Raw genomic sequence first — 20,922 nt, forward strand, 5'->3', positions numbered from 1 at the left:
CATCTGGTTCAGGCTTTTTATGGTTAATATGTGGTTTCGTGAATAAGAAAATCCTTAAAATCAAAGTAAGATGTCTTGTTAATTTTCCTATTCAACACTACTAATGTGTATCTGCTTTCTTTTGAGAATGATTAAAATGTTCTGAAATTAGTGGTGATGGTTGCACAATTTTATGGATATACTAAAACCACTGAGTTGTATACTTTAAAAGGGTAAATTTTATGGTATATAAACTATATCTCAATTTTTTTAAGTTAATGCATCAAGAAGAGGGAATTAGATACATTATTTAAAATTATAATGATAACCAATAGAAAGACTTCCAATAAAAATATAACTAACAAAATAAAGAAGAGGAAAAAGTGTGAGTGAGATAAATTTGCTGTCCTTCATATCAGCAAGTCAATCATGTTTGAAGTTATAAACAATTATCTTTACAATTCAAGAGGTAGCCACCAGAAGAATCAACAACATAACCTCAAGGGGATGGGAGTGAATGGAGATTCTAATTTCTTCATTTTACACCCTAACAGCTAAATTAATTAACAACTGAAAGAGAAAGGAGAGGATAAATAAATTAACTGTGTCGGAGAAGTTGTGGATAGACTTTTTCTATTTGACTTAATTATTGTATGCAGATTATCACCGAATTGTTGACTCAGCTTAGGTCTTGTAAACAATTTGTTTGCATATGAGTAGGAATGACCTGACAGCAATGGGTTTGTTTTCTCCAGTGGACTTTTCATCCATTGGAATTAATTCGTTGGAATAAAAAATGCAAAACTCAGTTTAGCCCTTGAAATCTTACATCCATTTGAGTAGTTACTATACCAATAATACAAAAATGTGTTTATTGCAATCCTTTGTCTAAAAAGCTGCCAAATCTCCGTGAATTTCCTTTCTGGCTCATAATATATTCTGGGGGGGGGGGGAAGCAGATAGTGCAAAAAATAAATATTTTTGGTAATTTGTGAGATTATGTTTAAGGGAGTTTTGTTTTTTGTTTTTTGTGATCCATAAGGTTTCCATTGGTTTTTTTTTTTTTTTTTAATTGTGTTTTAGGTGAAAGTTTGCAACTCAAGTTAATTTCTCATTTAAAAGTTAGTGCACATATTGTTTTGTGACATTGGTTGCAATCCCCACAATGTGACAGCATTTTTTTTTTAATGTGGGAAGTATAATTTTTATCCAGCCTTTAAGAAATCAGCATTGTCCTTTATAAATTGACATATTATTCTAACAGAGATTCTTGCTTTCTCTTGGTTAAAAAGCAGCCAAGTATCAAGAAGCAAGCAACTTCTAGGATAAAGCTTTGTTGGTACCGTCAAAGGCTCCTGAATCTTTTAGCTGAAGAACTGAAAGAGAGAAAAGAGGGACTCACCAAACCAGCAAGATATAAGAATGTTCTCTTTGGCCCTGATAATTTTCCGGGTGTGCTGGATTTCAGTGACCTGAAGAGTAATACATACCTGAAATAATGAATGCCTGCATTATCTGGGGTAAACCTGATGTGTACGATAATCTATGAGATGCTATGTACACCCTCATGGTTAGAGTTTCTTCAATATTTTGTCATTTGGTCTTACAATGCTGAGCTACTTAGGGCCTCAGAAAGCAGGTCTTAAATGTTACTGAGCAACTGCCAGAATGATCTATTACTCAGGATGTCTTTGGAACAAAGTACAGAGGTGCTAAAACTTTTATGCAATTTTACCTACTCTATTGTCTTGGAGTCCTAGATATAAATTAATATGTCTCCACACCATAACACGATAGTGGGAGTTTTTAAAGATTCAAAGTTGAATTGGTTTCAGGCAGAGTTTTGTTTGTTAATAATATCTTACCGTTTTTAAATACTTTTTCTCTTCATTGGCCTTGGTACACAACAGTGTCAATCTGCTTTTATCTCTTGCCTTCCTTAACCTTCATAACCGAGTGCCCCACAGCTCTGGTCTTCCATACGTGCTGTATCATCACATTCATCTGCCATATTTTCTTGTGATTAGTTGTTACTCATCTGTCTTCCTTCTAGATTGTAAGAACCATGAGCATAGATCTCCGGGTGGCTGGGTTTGTAAATACGTAAGTATGGATAGAAGCGTGGGGGTAGATCAGTTGTTGGGTGGGTAGAGGCTGGGTAGATGGAAGCATGGGTGGTTGAATAGGGCAAGTGGGTGAGCAGGAGGGTAGATGGAAGCGGGGGTGAATGGGTAGCTGAAAGCCTTGGTGAGTGAATTATAGATGTGAGTGAGTCCTTGGTGAACTTTGGGGTACACAGGACCTTGAAAATTCACTGAGGTACCTTGGGTATCTGGGGATAGGGAGCTGAAGAGGAGATGAAGTTGGAAGAGTGGATGGAAGAAAGAACTCCTGCATTTCTCTTCTCAGGTTTCATTCTCAAGCAGATGTTATTTGTACTATACATAGCCTTCTTGGCCATGGTCTTTGAAACACAGACAGGGAGATGGAATCAGAGAATGGAAGGTGGTATGGATGCAGTGCCCTCTGGTGGCCTTGTGGGATTTTTTTTTTTTTATTCTATATGCTTTCCTTATTTTTTCACTGCCTCTTCCTCTCCCCTCACCACCCTACTCCCTACACTAGAATATAAACTCTACGGAGATGAGAATTTTTCTGTTTATTCATTGGTGTATATCCAACATCTAGAATACTGCCTGGCGCATAGTAGGCATTCAATATCTGCTGAATGAATGAAAGACACAGATTTCAAACCTTGCTCTACCACTTCATCGGTGTGTACCCTGGGCAGCTCTCTTTACAAAGCCTGTTTCCTAGTGGGTAAAACAGAGATGCTAACACCTATCCTTTACGGAGTTGGCACTATCATGAACTGAGGGAGAGAGTCTACACATGCTGGACACCGGTGCTCGTCAGTGCTTATTCTTTTCCCTTCCACCAGCTGGTCATGATGACACATTATATACTGATTGCAGCACCTTGTTTTCATTTAGCGACTAATTTGATGGGCACATTTGCCATTATGGGTATAGGCTTTACGGTGGACACAGGGCAGCCTGGGAAAATAATCCAGGCCTGGTCCCAAGCTGGCCAGGGAAGGAGATGAAACCAGATGAACAGGGAGCCACCAGGCGAGGCGTGAGATCTATCTTCTTCCATCCACCTCCTGTCTGCCACCCTCACAGCCATGCTCAACTCTTCCTACTGCCCCGAACCAACAGGCTCAGTTGTCCCTCTGAGCCTTTGCAGATGCCTGTTTCCTCGGACAACAGCGTTCAAGCCACGGTGGCTGCATCAGCCTCTTCCCTGGTTTCCCTGCAGCCACTCTGGCCTCTTCAAATGCATCTACCTGCAGAAGATCTCAATCTAAACTGCAAATATGCTTATCTCACTTTCCAACTTAAATCTGATTGTTCTTGGGATAGAGTCCAAGTCCTCTGACCTACCATTTTGTGGTCTGGACTCAGGCCATTTCCAAGCCACCTTGCCTCTCCCAGCCATGGCTTCAAATCTTACACCAAACAATCCATTTCCCACCTCTGGGCTTCTGTCCCTGTAGACTCCTCTGCCAGGAAATCCATTCCCCTGCCAGGGGGTGAATGTGTTACTTTTGCTGCCCAGAATCCATTCCCTCTTCCTCCGGTGATGGCATCCCCACCTCAGCTCAAATATCTTGTTGTTCCTGTAGGACTGACCAATCCCTGGGTTCAGTAGTGAGCTTGAGACTTAAGCCTGGCAGAAGGCCTTTTAAAAATTTAGTATTTAATTGGAATGCCTGTGGGTGCGACATGCATTCTCCACTTGGCCACAGCCCACCCCTCTTTGTCTTATACCAGCTTCACCCATTTATCTTATCTGCGTGGACGCTAGCGGATTTGTGACTCCTGGCACATTCCCTCCCTTCTGCCTTTGTTGTTGTTAGGTGCCGTCGAGTCAGTTCCAACTCATGGCGACCCTATGTACAACAGAATGAAACACCGCCTGGTCCTGCACTGTCCTCACAAACGTAGTTATGCTTGATCCCATAGTTGCAAACACTGTGTCAATCTATCTTGTTGAGGATCTTCCTCCTTTTCGATGACGCTCTCTGCTCTACCAAGCATGTCCTTCTCCAGGGACTGGTCCCTCCTGATAACATGTCCAAAGTATGTGAGATGAAGTCTTGCCATCCTTGTTTCTAAGGAACATTCTGACTATACTTCTTCCAAGACAGATTCGTTCGTTCTGGCAGTCCATGGTATACTCTCCCTTCTGCTCCTATTAGGCCCAAATTCTCTCCTGGATCCCAAATGTTTTGACTTTCAATTCCCAGCTTGTCTCTGGGCCTTAACTTCCCTGCCAAGTTCTACAGGGGTTCAGCTCTCCCCTTCAGATATGAAGAGCTGGGGACAGAAGTCCTAAATTCTTTGTGGCAGGGAAGGCAGCCTGGCTGAGTGTGTCTGTGTCTTCCCTGGAGGGAGGGCAGGATCAAGGGTGAAGTGGGGGATTAGGGAGGACAGGTGCAGCTCCAGATGGCCCCTCTGGGCTGTGTCTCATGGGAATGGCCCCTTTGTTCAGGGCAAAACCAGAAGTAGGGTCCAGGTCTGCCCAGCATCTCTGCTAAATGAATCCTGTGGTGCTCCGAGCCTGGCTGTGGCAAGTGCTCAGCACATGCTTGTTAACAATGAAGGTCTCAGTCTGTCTGGGACTTTCACTTCAGAAGGAGCTCACTGTTTTGTTTTTTAAATCCACCCCTTTCCCAGGCCCCTCACTGGTCTCCAGGGTTGAGGAGGGGAAAAGGGTGGGACACTTGCCTCAAGGCAGCCTGGGATCCCCAGAGGCCCCTTGGGGAAGAAGCACTTGTGGAGGCAAAGGTGGAGAAAAAACCAGTTCTGGGAGGGGAGAGGCAGTTCCAGACTGGAGCCTCTCTGGGAGGTGTCACCTTGGGGGCCATCTTCACCCTAGGGACTTTCTTGTCCCATTCCTTCCAGAGCCACCCTAGACAGGTTAGAGAGAGGTGAGCTGGAGGCTTGAGGTGAGGGTAGAAGAGGCTACAGGGGTGGGCGGGACCTCAGGTGTGTTTGTGTTTTTGGGGAGCTGGCCTTGAATCCACTGCTGTGCCACAACTGACCAGACAGACTTTGCGTCCCGACTTACTGAGGAAGGAAGTTTGAGGTTTGAACGTGGACCCCCACCTACCCTATCCCTCACTCTCTCGGATGACCTTTGCTCTGGCCCCAGCTGCTCTGTACCCAGGATCCTCCTCCAACTAATGCTACCCCCATGGAATCAGTCACTAAAAGGCCTTCAGCACAGAATGGAGGGGGTTCCTCCCTCCTGGGGGGAACCATGGCAGAGCCTGTTGGGGACTCTGGAAGTGAGACATGGACAAATCCTCACCTCCACCAAAGACCTAATAACAGTAGCCAGAGATGAGAGGCAAAACACTAACTAACGAGAACAGTATGGGCATCAGCCAAGTGGAATGTTCCACCTGAATTTTAGACTTGATGCCACATATCTTCAAATATAAGATTACACGTAAGTTACCGCCGAAAAGGAATCCTACCAATTAAACTATAACCAATGCTTTCTTATCACATACATATATTTATCATATACTTGTGGAAAGAGCTCTTTTGGGCTTATTTCAACCATAGGTGTTTACCATATTTCACTCTCATGCAGACATAAAAAAGAAACTATAAGCTGTACGCATAGGCTGTAGCCGCCGCATGCCGACAGCTGCCCAGCTGAGACGACATGATTGAAAGACGCACTTGGCTTCAGAGGAGATATGAAGAAAAAAACATGCATCTTGAAACAGATGAACTAGGGTCATTTCTAACATTTACTGAGAGCTGACTCTTTGCCAGCACTATGTTAAACACTTTACACCAACCATCTCATTTAATTATCTCCCTCAAAACCCCCCTAAGGTTAGCCTTTTATTAGACTCATTTTACAGATTAGGAAACTGAGGTGGGCGGAGGTGAAGTAAGCTCTGCCCAGTCACCCAGCAATAGGGGCAGAGCTGGAGTGGAGCCCAGGCCACTGTACTCAAAGACGTTTATCCCTGAGGGCTCCAGGCAAACCCTGGTATCCCATGTCCCATATCATCCTCTTCAGCTTTAGGACTGGCGGGTATGAGGCACTGGGGTGGCCCCTTCAGCAAACACCTTGAGGGAGAAATCGAGGGCCTGGGCAGCCTGGGTCAGCATCCCCAAAGAGATGACGTCGATGTGGGGCCCACAGAACTGAGGGAGGTTGCCCAGCGTGATGCCCCCGCTGGCTTCCACACCCACGCTCGGGAACTGGGCCTTCAGCGCCGCGGCCGTGGGGTGCAGCTCCTGTAGGACACAAGCCAAGGGTTGGTGAGAGTCACCACAACACACCCCCTTCCCAGGAATCAGGCTGCCTCACCTCGGGCATGAAGTTGTCCAGCAGGACAAGGTCCGCCCCTGCCTGAGCCGCCTCCACAGCCTCCTGCAGACTGCTGCACTCGACCTCCACTTTCAGGGCGAAGTTGGCTGCCCGCTGGGCACCTCGTACCGCCTGTCAGGGGAGGCCAGGGCGTGAGGGGGGCTGAGGGTGGAGGTCACAGGGAGTACGGTAAGCTGGGGTTGTATTCAAAATACCCCACGTGGATAACAAGTTTGGGGTTAATGAGGAAACTGAAGGATGGTTCTGTTACACTAGGTTAAATGAACTTACCACCTTTGTGGTCATAAATGGTCAAATATTTGGACCTGAGCTCAATTCAACTCGGAATATTAAAACTGGAAAAGGTCTTTACAGATGGGGAAACTGAGATCCAGAGAGTTACGGTGACCTGCCCAAGGTCACAGAGCCATCGACACTAGGGTTCCCAGTGGTTCTTCATCTGCTCTTGAACGTCATGTCAAGTAACAGATGAGTCATTGTAAAGAAACAAGTCTAAGCCCTCATTCTACAGATGGAACCAATGAGAAGTTGAACAGCCTTTTGTCCCCAGAGTCCCAGACCAACACTGTTTGCCAGGTGTGGTTGAGGGTCTCTGGTAGAGGCTGTCAGGGGGTTCAGGCTGGGCCAGGGCCAGGGCAGGGGCTCAGCCACACACATACCTTTTCCACACTGCCGGCTGCCACAATGTGGTTGTCCTTCACCATCACCAGCCCTCCCAGGTCGTAGCGGTGGGAAGCAGCCCCACCCACGAGAAGCCCATACTTCTCCACCAGCCGGAAACCTGGTGTGGTCTTCCTCGTGCCTGCCACACAGCCAGTCCAGCCAGTTCCCCTGGCAGCCTCCACAGCATAGGCAGCAGCACTGGCCACTCCACTACAGCGGGCCAGTGTGTTAAGGGCCACTCGTTCCCCCAGCAGCAGGCAGTGGGCAGGGCCTCGGACCTCAGCCACCTTGGCCACAGGCACCAGCTTTGATCCCTCAGGGAGATACCAGGAGACCTGGCAGTTAAGTTGGGCAAAGATGGCATCAAAGAAAGGCCGCCCAGCCAGGACCCCAGGGGACTTGGCCCATAACGCTGCCTGTGAGGGGGCTGCCCCAGTGACCAAGGCTGTGTAGTTGAGACCTGGGCAGTCCTCTTGGAGCCAGGCGCCTGCCAGGGCTGCCAGGGTGGTAGGGGGCAGCAGGAGGGCCAGGTCTGGGAGGGAGAAGAGAGAACAGCTGTTACATATTGACTGCCTCTTGCGTAGCCAGGGGTGATAGTCCAAATATTTAGCAGCCAGTAAAACTGGGCACTAACCAACCTGAGTGAAGATCTGGGGATCCCAGGGGAGGGTCTGAGTTGGAGGGTGGGGCCCCGTGGGTGGGACAAGGTTGCTAGATCGAACAGATAAAAATACAGGACATCTAGTTAAATTTAAATTTCTGATAAATAGTGAACTATTTTTTTAAATAAATATGTCCGAGGCAATATTTTGTTGTTATTGTTAGGTGCCGTCGAGTCGGTTTAGACTCATAGCGACCCTATGTATAACAGAACAAAACACTGCCCAGTCCTGCGCCATCCTCACAATCATAGTTATGTTTGAGCCCATTATTGTATCAGTCCATCTCGTAGGCATTTGGCTGTGTGGATCATAACAAATTATGGATGACATAGCAAAGGATGGGAATGCCAGAACGCTTAACTGTGCTCATGAGAAACCTGTACATAGACCAAGAGGCAGTCATTTGAACAGAGCAAGGGGATACTGAGTGATTTAAAATCAAGAAAGGTGTGCATCAGGATTGTATCCTTTCACCATACTTATTCAATCTGCATGCTGGGCAAATAATCCAAGATGCTGGACTATATGAAGAAGAATGTAGCATCATTAACAACCTGCGATACACAGATGACACAACCTTGCTTGTTGAAAGTGAAGAGGACTTGAAGTACTTACTGATGAAGATCAAAGACCACAGCCTTCAATATGGATTACACCTCAACATAAAGAAAACAAAATTCCTCACAACTGGACAATAAGCAACATCATGATAAATGGAGAAAGGCAATATTTAGGACATACTTATATTAAAAACTTATCCACTGTTTACCTGAAATTCAAATTTAGCTGGATATCCTATATTTTATTTGGTAAACCCAGTGCTGGGGCAACAGTTATTTACCACCTGGAAGAGAAGTACAGTGAAACCTGTGAGAACCGGAACTCAACGGGACTGCCTTATTTTTCCAGGTCTGGCAAGTTTTCTGCCTTTAACAAGGAGCCGTTTTACCACTTTTCTATCACTCAGTTTAGTGGAAAATATTTGAGTTTTCCTTCTCTGACAGGTTTTGCCTTACACAATTTCTGGCTTTCGCAGGTTTTACTGTATTTCAATAATTTAACAGCCATACGACCATCCTGGGCACGCTGCCTAGATGTCACCCTGTAGCCATTCCAGTCTGCCTTGTGTAGGATTGGTTATTTACAAGCTGAAGCCCCACTAGAATGTGAGCTGGGCGGGGGGGGGGGGGGCGGGGAAGCGGGGAAGGATGTCTTCTTCATCCCGGTCTTCTCTACAGCACCAAGTATTTTAAACTCGAAAATTCAGTTTTCTACAGACGTGGCGACTGAGAACCAGAGAGGGAAGACAGATGCACTGAGGTCACACAGCAAATTGGCAGCAGAGTCAGACCTAGCCAGGCCTGTCTGTCCCTTCTGCCTTTGCTCTCTCTACCCTGGAGATGTCTCCACTACTGAAGTGTCAACAAACTGTCATCTCCCCAGAGATGGGGACTGCCCAAGGAGGAAAGTGTACATAAAAATTGGGTTCAAGGCCCTGCCATGCGAGGCATAGCTTCAGGAGCATGGGCAAGTTCTTTGGCTGTAATATAAGGGCTACAGACAATGTGGTCTCTAAGGCCCTCCCTGCCCAGAGTGTAGCGCTAATTGGCTCTTCATTGCTGATGGGTGAAATCACCGCAAAGGCAGGACTTAGACATGATACAACATTGCCATCTGTCGGCCGGGTCAAGACCTGCAGCCTCACAGCACACAGGGCAACGGCCAAGAGGGACTTCAATGGAGGCGGGGACTGCTGGGCGAGACAAGTAAATAGCACATGAGAAGTTTTGTTTTCCCCCACTTTTGCTCGGAGGTTAAAAATACCTCCAAGTTGAAGGTAAGGCTGGGCATTCTAGCTTGTTAGAAGCAGGCACCTTCTTGTCTAGCCATTCTTCCCCTAAGGGAAGCACTCCTTTTCACCCACCCACCCCCTTCTCCTCCTGAGCCACAGCCCTCAGTGACTGCACCTGGTCCTCTCTGCTCTCATTCTCTTCCATAACTGTCCCAAGTGGTTTCCATTCTTCCACTCAGTGCCAGCTGTGCCCAGGCCGGGTGCTGGGAACAAAGACAGTGAAAAGGATAAAGACACAGAGTAGGCTCTGTCAAGTTCCTGGCCTAGATATATAAGCAGCCTGTGAGCAAGCAGTTGTTACACGGAGGCCCCTCAATCCACTCAAACTATGTGCTCCTGTAGCTGGCTTTGAGTCGGCCTGGACTCATGGTGACCCTGTGCACAATGGGATCGGATCCCTGTGATCCACTGGGTTTTCACTGGCTGAACTTTCTGAAGTAGATCTCCAGGCCTCTCTTCCTAAACTTAGGCATAATGATCTTTTCTAAAAAGCGTGTTCGAATCCTTCAAATAGCGAGTGGATAAACAAACTGTGGTGACCTAGACAATGGAATTCTACTCAGCAATAAAGAGGAACCAATTAGTGATACATTGTGCAAAGTAAAAGAAGCCAAACTCAAGAGGCTCCCTGCTTATGAGTCCATTCAAATGACATTATTAAAAAAGGAAAGTACAGGGACAGAGAACAACTCAGTGGTTGTCTGGGGCAGGGAGGGTTGACCACAAAGGCGCAGCCAGAGTTCCTGGGTGTGGTTCTATATTTAAACAGGGTGGTGGCCACTGACTTGAGTATGTCAAGAATCGTAAAACAGGACTCGGGCAAACATGGCTGTGGCAGCATGCTTGTCCGTTTTCCCATCTTTGTCTGTTCTGTAATATTTCTTTGGATTCGGGCAGACATGGCTCTAGCAACATGCTTGTACACTTGCCACTTTTGCCTTTTTGAATATATGCGGAATAAAACTTTCTTTTTGCTTTACTAAAAAAAAAAAAAAAACCAGGAGCAAGGAAGAATGAGGAAAACTAAAGATACAAGGGAAAGATTAGTGCAAAGGACTAATGGACCACATCTACCATGGCCTCCACCAGACTGAGGCTGAGTCCAGTACAATGAGATGTGCCGAGCTGCCACCACTGACTGCTCTGACAGGGATCACAACAGAAGTTCCTGACAGAGCTGGGGAAAATGTAGAACAAAATTCTCACTCAAAAAGAAAGAGTAGACTTGCTGGCCTGACAGAAACTGGAGAAACGCTGAAAGGATGGCCCCCAGACACCCTTCCAGCTCAGTAACGAGGTCACTCCTGAGGTTCACCCTTCAGCCTAAGATTGGACAGGCTCATGGAACAAAAGAAGACTAAAGGGGTGCACCAGCCCTGGGGCAGGGACTGGAAGGTAGGCGGGAACAGGAAAGCTGGTTAACAGGGAGCCTAGGTTGAGAAGGGAGAGTGTTGACATGCCATGGGGTTGTTAACCAATGTCATAGAACAACGTGTGTATTATTTGATGAGAAACTGGTTTGTTTTGTAAACCTTCATCTAAAGTTCAATTAGAAAAAAATCATAAAACAACATCTCGATAAAAATGACTTTAACATAAAACAATAAAAAAGCAAATTTCAGTGGATCATTCTGCTTAAAATCTCACTGTCACTACATTAGCTGCCGCTCTCTTAACTTCTTTCAGTATTCTTTCGACAAATCCTTAGGAGCACCTACTCTGTGCTGGGCGCGAGTTGTGGGGTCACGTGGTGACAGCAGGCGGCTCTTTCTCTTACCTTTCAGGCTGTTCCAGGGTGGCCCTGCCTAGAAGCCCATTCTCTTAACCCTCACCCCCAACCTCTCCCTTCATCCTCCCCCTTACCTCTGGCTCCTCCTTCCGGTCTCGTAAACATCCCTTCCTGAGGGCCATTCCAGGCCCCCTAAATTAGATCATGTGCTCTCTCAGCTCCCCATTTTTCCCTGCCGTCATGCCCTCTGAAGGCAAAGGCTGTCCTCGTGCCTAGCACACAGATCCATACAAATGTACAGCTCTTATAGGTCAAAAACAGTCCGATAATGGCATTTTCATATTGTTTAGCTTAAAGGTTAAGTGTCCAACGATACTCATTCAATCAGAAAGGCCAATAATAATTACAAAAGAAAAAACCCCAAATCTGTTGCCATTGAGTTGATTCTGACTCACAGTGATCCCACAGGACAGAATACAACTGCCCCATAGGGCTTCAAACTGCCAGCCTTTTGTTTAGCAGCTGATCTCTTAATCACGGCACCATTAGAGCTCCAGAAAGGTCAATAGTGGAGTGAATTAAAGCCTGACTCTGGGGCCATCCTGGTGATGTAGTGGTTAAAAGCTACAGCTGCTAACCAAGAGGTCAGCAGTTCAAATCCACCAGGTGCTCCTTGGAAACTGTGTGGGCAGTTCTACTCTGTCCTATAGGGTCGCTATGAGTCAGAATTGACTCAATGGCAACAGGTTTTTTTTTTTTTTCTTCTGGCGACACACCACCTGGGTTCCAATCCTGGCTCTGCCACTGTTAGCTGAGTGATCTCAACAAGTGACTTGACCTCTCAGGGGCCTCGAGTTCCTCACCTGTAATAGGGATAATAATAACCTCCTTTTTCATAGAGTTGTTGTAAAAATTAAATGAGTTAATATTTGAGAAGTAATTAAATGAGTTAATATTTGAGAAGTTAATATTTGAGAAGTTAATATTTGAAACATTTACCAAGTGTCATGGAAGCATAGAGAAAGAGATGATGAAGTTGTCCCTGAGCGAGGGGGAGGCAGTTTTAGTGGCCTTGAAGGATGAGTAACATCTGCCAGGCAGAGCAGTGGGGTGGGAGGAAGTGGGCAAGACATTCCAAGCTGAAAGAGCAGGTAGTGTTCAAAGACTCAAAAGCAAGAAGACAGAGGTCGGTGGCGGGGGAAGGGGGGGAGCACTGAATGTAGAATTAACGGGAGAAATGGTGGGAGGTGAGGCCGGAGTGGAAAAGGACTGAATTACTTAGCTGGGGAGTTTGGACGGGTCCTAGGAGCCATCACAGGTTTTAAGCGAAGGAATGGTTTTCCTATGGGATACAGTTATGGTTTTGCTCTGGAGATAGATTGGGAGGCAAAAACAGGCTGAGGCCATTGGCCAGACAAAAAGCAATGAAACCCTGAACATGGGCGGTAACCGTGTGAATAGAGGAGGAGCAGATGTGAGAGCTGCTTCTGAGAAGGATCTAACAGAATTAGCAGCTAGTAAGAGGAGCCCCACTGGCACAGTGGTTAAGTGCTCAGCTGCTAACCAAAAGGTCAGTGGTTTAAACCCACCAGCCACTCCGTGGGAGAAAGATGAAGCAGTCCGTTTCTGTAAAAATTTACAGCCTTAGAAACTCAGTGGAGCAGTTCTATTCTGTCCTATATGGTTGCTATGAGTCAAAATCGACTCAATGGCAATGGGTTTGGCTTGGGTTTTGGAAGATGTGGAAAGGGGCAGTGGTGGCTCAGTGCTAGAATTCTCGCCTTCTATGCAGGAGACTTGGGTTCAATTCCCGGTCAATGCACGTGATGCACAGTCACCAGCCATCGGTGGAGGCTTATGAGTTGCTATGATTCTGAACAGGTTTCAGGGAAACTCCCAGACTAAGGTGGAGTAGGAAGAAAGACTTTGTGAGCTACTTCTGAAAATCAGCCATTGAAAACACTGTGGATCACAACAATCCAATCCCCAACCAATCATGTGGATGGCAAAGGGTCAAGGCAGAGTTTGATTCTGCTGTGCGTGGGGTCGCCGTAAGTCAGGGCTGACTTGATGGCAGCTAACAACAATAAGATGTGAAAGGAAAGGAGTGGAAATTAAAAAAAATAATAACCACCCTTGGGTTTCTGTTCTGGGTAGTTGAAAACTGACCCAGGGAGTTCAGAAAGAGAAGCAGGTGGGAGCGGAGGATGGGGACAGGAGCAGAGGACGTCACCTGCACATTACTGGGTGCCTGCAGTTACTCCAGCTCTCCTATGCTGTCTCATCGGAAACTCCCCGTAAGGGATAACTCCCATTTTACAAGTGTTGTGTGAATATAAAGGAAAAAATGACGAAGTGTCCCTGAGGAAAGAGAAGGCAGTTTTAGTGGTCTCGAAGGATGAGTAAGGTTTGCCAGGTGAGCAGTGAGGCGGGAGGAGGTTGGCAAGACAGACATCCCAGACTGAATCTCAAAGAGCTCTCATATGGTGCCCTGAGGACACAGCTTATAAAGAGCAGAGCTGGGGGAAAATAATGAGTTTGGTTTTGTAGTCATGAAAGTTGAGATGCCAGAAGGAAATGTGGATGGCAGTGTCCAGATAGTGCATAGAATGGTCTGGAGTTCTGAAGAAATACTGGAGTGAGGAATAGAAATTTTGGTGCCGCCAGCATAAATGATGGCAACTGAGAATAGCAGCGGGTGAGATTACCCAGAGCAGTAAGAGGAGGATTCTGGGAAAGAGCACTATTTAAATGACAGACAAAAGACATCAAAAAGAAGCAGCAGTAGGGGAGTGTGTTGCGTGTCTGGAACAGAGGAGAGGGTTTCAAGAAGTAGGGTGTGGGCAGAAGCAAGTAGAACTGAAAAGGGGCCACGAGACTTAGCAAATGGGAGGCCTTTGCCAGACCAGTTTCAGTGCCATGTGGTGGGGGTAGCAGCTAAATTGTCATGGTCAAGGAGAGCATGGATATGAGGAAGTGGTGGCAGTGGGTGTGAACATTCCTTGCAGAGGAAGTTGATAAAGCAAGGTGTTCAACCTGAGTTGCACATTACAATCACCTGGGAGGCTTTACAAGCCCTCCGATGATCAGGCCTGTCCCTGACAAATTGAGTCAGGATCTGGGGAATGGGGTGGTTCCCAGGCATCCAGGTTTTGGAAAATTCCCCTCCCCACCTCCCCATCTCTGTGACTCAGGTGCACGTGAACATTAAGAACAAATGCTCATGTAAGATCACATATTGTACACCTCCATTTATATGAAATGGCTGGAAAATGCAAACCAATCAGGTTAGTGGTTGCTAGGGGCTGGGGGTCAACTATGAATGGTTACGGGATCTTACTGGGTATAGGGAGACAAGATTTCATCATGGCCACACTTTGGTCAAAAAAGGCCTTTGGCCAGGATCCTAGAAAAAGCCCTGCTGGCGTCAAGCTGATGAGAATTGGCTCGGATCCTGGAATAACATCTCTCGTTAGCCTTGAGCCCATGAGAAGAGGCCGCCCTTGCCCGAGTATGATTATGTTTAACCTCTGGGTCTTGAGGCGACAGCTGCATGCACCCTTTCTTCTGTTCCCTTTTAAATTGCTCTGCCTCTTTGGCTCCGCGCGGATCTCCTCCAGCCGGCAGCCACTGGAGAGCAGCTGCTTGCTGGTGTCTGTAAGTTTCCCTGAAGAAACAAATGAATCTGGAAAGGGCTATGTGTCAGTTCTTCGGCTTATCTGCCAGGATGCACAGTGAGGGTCTTTCCTTTCTGGGGCTGTCCCCTGACAACTGCCACTGTGAGCAGGATTCCGGGGACCACACCAGGCCTTCCCAGATGGGTGGGGAAAAGTTTGCTCTGCTGGGGGAAATCCCAGGGTGGCCAGGGACGCATGCCCTGGGACCACTAGCCCAGGCTATTGATGCCTGGGGACCTGTGCGTGAGTACAGGGACGCCCCGAAAATGCCACAGGGATTGTTGCAGTTACTAGAGTCTTTGCATGTTGAGAAAGAAAAGAAGGATGTATGTATTCTGGTTGCAGGAGTTGCGTGGCCGCTGTTGTGGGCCTGGCGATATTCGTGGGAGGCTGAATTAGCGGCCAAGGCTCGGATCAGACAGCTAGAAGATGACTTGCAGTTGGAGACAGAAGCGAGGATTCTTCAGGCTTCAATTACTGAGGGTTTAGCCCATCGGCTCCAGGATAGTGATGACAAAGTGGAAGTGTTGGCATGTCGTGTAGCAAAGCTAAAGGGGCGAAGGTTGCCATGGCAGAGGCTAAGGGCAGTGATGGTTCACACCACCTGGAACCCCAAAACTTGGGACCCAATGGAGGACTCCTCCTCCAATGAGGAGGATTGGGTTTCATTGGTTGAAATACCGAGGCAGCCCCAGCTCCTGACTGCTCCTACGGGGTATGCCGCATAATGGTCACTAAAATAAAGGCAGAGCAGCCCCATCTGCATGGAGTAGAGCCCCAGGATCTGCCCCCAGCAGATAGGACACAACACGCTACCATGTGGGAGTACACCGCGGCTGAGCTAGGGGACCTGGCCACGAGATACAGACAGAAGGGTCGAGAGACGGTGGTAGGGTGGCTACTACGACTGCGGGACACTGGAGCTGAAGGGATAATACTAACGGGTGCTGAGATGTCTAAAATAGCCTCTGTTACATTGCAACCAGCTTTGAGACAAAGGCTCCATGGGGCCGTCAATGAAGAGAAAGTTGTATCTCTCCTCAGTTGGGTATCGGCGCCTGTAGAGGGGCTTGGCTGAGTATAAGTGACATTCCCTCCTCCCCGCTGTGATGGCAAAGTATGGAGGAGTTACAAGAGGTTGTTAAGGAACTGGGAATGAAGCATGCAGTTTATGCCGAGCATTTCCGGTGCCCTGACAACGAGCTGTTTACAGCAGGAATGAAAGATGCCATTTTACAGTCAGCACCTAACCGGTGGTGTGGTCCCCTGATTTCCATTTTGAGCCTACTGGTAAAAAAAAAAGCCCATTTTGCAGGTCGCTCAAGCAATAGCAGATTTGGGGGAAACGGAACGGCTGCGCAAATTAAGGAGGTGAAAGGAATGAGCTGTGGGCCAGTCTGGGTGACACGGCGACAGATGTGGGTAGACTTAATACAAGCTGGTGTTAGTAAGGAAAAAATTGACAAAAAACCCAACGGTGTGTTGGTGCAGCTCTGGCAGCAATTAAAACCTGAACAGAAATTCCAACCTCTTCCCAAAACGCCAAGGGAAACTACAGGCCCCAGTGCCCTTCCTGCATGGGAATAACCGCAGCCCCTGGCATAGTGGGGTGGCCAAAGTCCCCTCGTGGTGCGGATGGTGCTGGGAGATCAGCGGTCACACATAGAAGTCACCATCCACTGGTCCACATATAATAAACAGATCGTATTGGCCTTGGTGGAGCTGAATGTACTTTGATTCATGGTAATATCTATAAATTTACTGGCCCCTTGCACACTAGTGTTTTTACGAGTGCACACTATAGACGGCTATGATGGAAGCACTGCCAGGGTGAGACGCATTACCTTGACACTCCGGATAGAACGGCTTCTACCCTGCCTCTATCAAGTGTATATTTTCCCCTTGCCCGAATATATTCTAGGTGTAGATGTGTTAGCTAATCTTGAATTAATGACTACTGCTGGAGAATTTCAACTAAGTTGTGAAACCTGTTACCCAGGGGCATGCCAAATGGACCCCAGTAAAATTGTCTGTTCCTAGAAGGATAGTTAATACCAGACAATACCACCTCCCTGGGGAAGGAATTACTGGAATTATCAGGGAGCTAGAAAAAGCTGGGGTAATTTTACCTACACACAGGCCCTTTAACAGTCCCGTGTGGCCAGTGTGGAAACCAGACAGCTCTTGGAGGATGACGGTAGATTACAGGGAGCTAAATAAGGTGGTCCCCCCCATTCATGCCGCCGTGCCTAATATTGCCACCTTCCTAAATGACTTTGGAAAATCTTTGGGTACTTATCGTTTTGTGCTGGACTTTGCTAATGCTTTTTTTAGCATAAAAAAAAAAAACATAGGCATTGATAAAACTAGTCAGGATCAGTTTGTCTTTGAATGGTGGGGCGAACATTGGACTTTTCGAGTTTTGCCCCAAGGGTACTTACACAGCCCTACCATTTGTCATGGGATGGTGGCCAAAGATCTGACAACCTGGAAGTGTCCAGAAGGCATTGCAGTATTTTACTACATTGATGATATTATGTTAACCAGTGAGTCTCTTTCCTCTTTACAACAAGCAGGACCCTGCCTTATTCAACACACGGGAGCCCGAGGATGGGGCATCAACTGCACCAAACTACAGGGCTCTGGATCCTCTGTCAAGTTTTTGGGTGTTGTACGGTTGGGTACGACCAAGGTTATTCCCGCCGCTGTTCTAGATAAAGTACAGGCTTACCTTCTCCCCATCACCATGAAACAATTGCAAACTTTCCTAGGACTGTTAGGATACTGGAGGCCATTTATACCCCATTTAGCTCAGCTACTATGACCTCTATATCGCTTAATTAAGAAAGGGGTGGAGTGGATTTGGATCCCTGAACATGACTCCGCCTTTTCTGGTGCAAAGGTGGCAGTCAAGCAAGCACAAGCCTTGGGAATGGTGGATGCAGCCTTACCTTGCCAGCTAGACGTGACAATTACTCCAGAGGGATTTGGGTGGGGCCATTGGCAGAAACAGTCTGGGAGGAGGGTGCCTTTAGGGCTCTGGTCCCAACTAAGGAAAGGCACTGAGGTGCAATATAGCCCCCTGGAAAAGCAGCTGTATGCTGTTTACCTTAGCTTGCAGGATGCAGAAGATGTCACTAAGCAATTGCCTATGACTGTTCGCACCCAATATCCAGTGGCTGGGTGGGTGAAGGAATTTGCTAAACCACAGGCTGGAGTAGCACAGGCCCCGACGTTACCAAATGGCATGCCTACCTGCAACAACAAAGTACCTATTCCTCTAGTCCTTTGAGCACTGAACTACACAATATCCTTGGCCCTGTCACGTTTCTCTCTGAGTTACCCGAAACTGATTTACAGGCAGCGTGGACAACGGCACCCCTGGAATCCCCCGTCAAAGAAAGGCAGGCTCCAATTCTATATGATGCCTAGTACACTGATGGATCTGCTAAAGGGATGCCACCAAGATGGACTGCTGTAGCCATCTGTGCCACTAAAAGATGTGTTGTGGGTCGACTCAGGTACCGGGTATAGCAGCCAATGGGCCGAGCTAAGAGCAGCATGGATGGTGCTTATACATGAAGACAGCCCCATTTCCTTAGCAACAGATAGCTGGGCTGTATATAAAGGCCTCACACTTTGGTTAGGCCAGTGGCATGCTGATCAATGGAAGGTAAGCCACCGCCCTCTCTGGGAGAAGAGCATGTGGCAGGACATTAGGGATCGAACGCGAGCCATGGACATACAAGTGTACCATGTACCAGCCTACTCCATGGCGTCTCTCCCAGGACAATCAAGAGACAGATGCTTTAACATGGATATGAACCCTGGGGGAGATGCTAAGGGATGGTGTGGCTGTGTGCCTACACAAGAAGACCGGACACAAAGGGCAGCGTACATTATGGGAAATAGCAAAATGTCTCGGACTGCCCCTCACTATGTCACAGGTCATAGACGCCTGTCACTCTTGCCCTTCCTGCTCCTTAGAACGAAGAAGATCTCTGCCCTGGCACCTTGGCTCCATTCCCCACAGCCAAATACCAGTTTGGTGCTGGCAGGTGGATTATATAGGGCCATTGCCTCTATCAGACAATTGTAAGTATGCTCTTAGCTGCGCCAACACCGCAACTGGCCTCTTACAAGCATATCCCTGTAAAAGGGCCACACAGAAGTCAACCATTAGAGCCGTACAAGGGCTATGCGCATCTTATGGCCAACCAACGGACACTGACAGTGACCAAGGAACACATTTCACAGGATAGGATGTACAGGAATGGGCAGAACACCATGGTATCCACTGGCATTTCCACCTGCCCTATAACCCAAAGCAGCAAGACTCATTGAACACATTGAACAGACTTTTGAAAAAAGTTTTGCGACATGACACCCACCATTTGCACCCATAGATTCACAGGCTGCCAGAAGCTCTCCTTTCTATCAATGAATATCCACAACAAACAAGGCCAAGTGCTCACACCCTTCTGACTCAAGGGCCTCAACAATCCCTGGGAGTGCAGTTACAATCATTAGAGGGCCTAACCTGGGGCTCTCTTCCCTATGTGCAGAAAGCCACAATAATCTCCTTATTCCTGCACCTTGAGCCATCCCACCTGGAGCTAGTACCCTATGGTTACCCAGGGAATGGAAGACACCTCCCCTACGGTTTGGTATCGGGGTTGCGGGGAGCAGTGTAATTTATAATTCACCCCTTGGTTGCATCCAACCCCACCCAAGGTATTGGAAATAGTAAATCCTACTGACAAGACTATACCAGGTGGCAGTATTTTCATGAGTTTGTGGTCCATTATTACCCCTCCCTTAGACTATGCGAGACAGCCTAACCAGGAAGGACCCGTGGGCTGAAAGGTATGATATTACAAGCCAGGACAAAAACCTCTACCAGGGTAATGTTAAGTGCTCCCACCACTACCACCTGCATACTGCCTGAGGGTGCCGATTTGCCTAGGCTGGTGCCTATGACCTCTCTCTCTTTTCACCCATAGGGTGGCAGGGAACCTCTTTGCAGCATGGGCTATCGAGATTGCTGCTGCTCGCAACAATAGCGATTGCTGGGATTGCGGAGAGCTGCCTATGTTGTCTGCTGCGGGCCTGCCGTGGAAAATATATCCAGCTAACTGTACAGCACAGGCAAGCTTGGATCAATGGCGTAATCACACCAGAAAATCCACTACCCCTTTCCGTGGGAAGCCCTCATGCAACGGCAGCATGACATTTACGACTTATACTGACACCCTCACTAAAGTTTTGTACCCTCTTATACGAGAACAGGTAAATAAGTCCCAACCTATGGCAGAAACCGTGTGGGATGGCCTAGGATGGATGGTACCACTTGCTGTTATCCTCTCAGCACTTGCTTCCTATTGTCCAGAAAGAATAGGTGGCACAAAGCATATGGGTCGGCTCCTCCCAGAAGAGTGTCAACAAGTTTAGAATATTACCAATTCCACTTGGCTAGGAAAGCAGACCACCAAACCAGGAGGCTTTTCCATCCCAGGTGGCTGGTTGTGGGTATGTGGACCCCATGGGTGGCCCTATCTACCCCACAACTGGACTGCCCTCTGCAGCTGGGACCATCCCTGTCTGCCTGGGACTATCTATAAACACCTTCCCAGCCACCCATCTAACCGGGAAGCTGCTAAAGCACCCTGGACCCCTACGCGGCGTACTGCGTGGTGGTTTTATCCCTTATCTATTTTTTCGCCAGCCGCAGCTTCTATAGATATAGAATGGCAAGGAGGAGCATTAGCCAAGCATACTGCCGAAGCTTTAAATAATACCCATTATGCGTTAAAAAAAAAAAAACCCTTTTAAATCAAGAAACTTCGCAAAAGAGAAAAGTAGTATTACAAAATAGGATGGCATTAGGTATTTTAACTGCTGCACACGGTTGCGGGGGAGTGCTCCTGCGCCCTCAGT

General features: G+C 47.4%; 1 protein-coding gene across 2 annotated transcripts in view; it reads right to left on the reverse strand.

The window, feature by feature from the left end:
* Positions 1-1,585: 1,585 nt before the first annotated feature.
* QPRT (quinolinate phosphoribosyltransferase) overlaps positions 1,586-20,922 on the reverse strand; it is a 28,204-nt gene continuing 8,867 nt past the window's right edge. The window contains exons 2-5 of one of the 2 annotated variants that reach the window (XM_023558929.2): positions 7,704-7,776; positions 7,062-7,597; positions 6,382-6,513; positions 1,586-6,308 (exon numbers count right to left, since the gene is read on the reverse strand). In XM_023558929.2, coding sequence (XP_023414697.1) covers positions 6,090-6,308; positions 6,382-6,513; positions 7,062-7,597; positions 7,704-7,776 — 960 coding nt within the window. In that variant the 3' untranslated portion in view covers positions 1,586-6,089. The remainder of the gene's footprint in view (positions 6,309-6,381; positions 6,514-7,061; positions 7,598-7,703; positions 7,777-20,922) is intronic. The other variant, XM_023558930.2, reaches the window with a different exon arrangement.

Source organism: Loxodonta africana, chromosome 12 (genome assembly GCF_030014295.1).
Source record: "Loxodonta africana isolate mLoxAfr1 chromosome 12, mLoxAfr1.hap2, whole genome shotgun sequence".
In the NCBI taxonomy this organism is placed as follows: domain Eukaryota; kingdom Metazoa; phylum Chordata; class Mammalia; order Proboscidea; family Elephantidae; genus Loxodonta; species Loxodonta africana.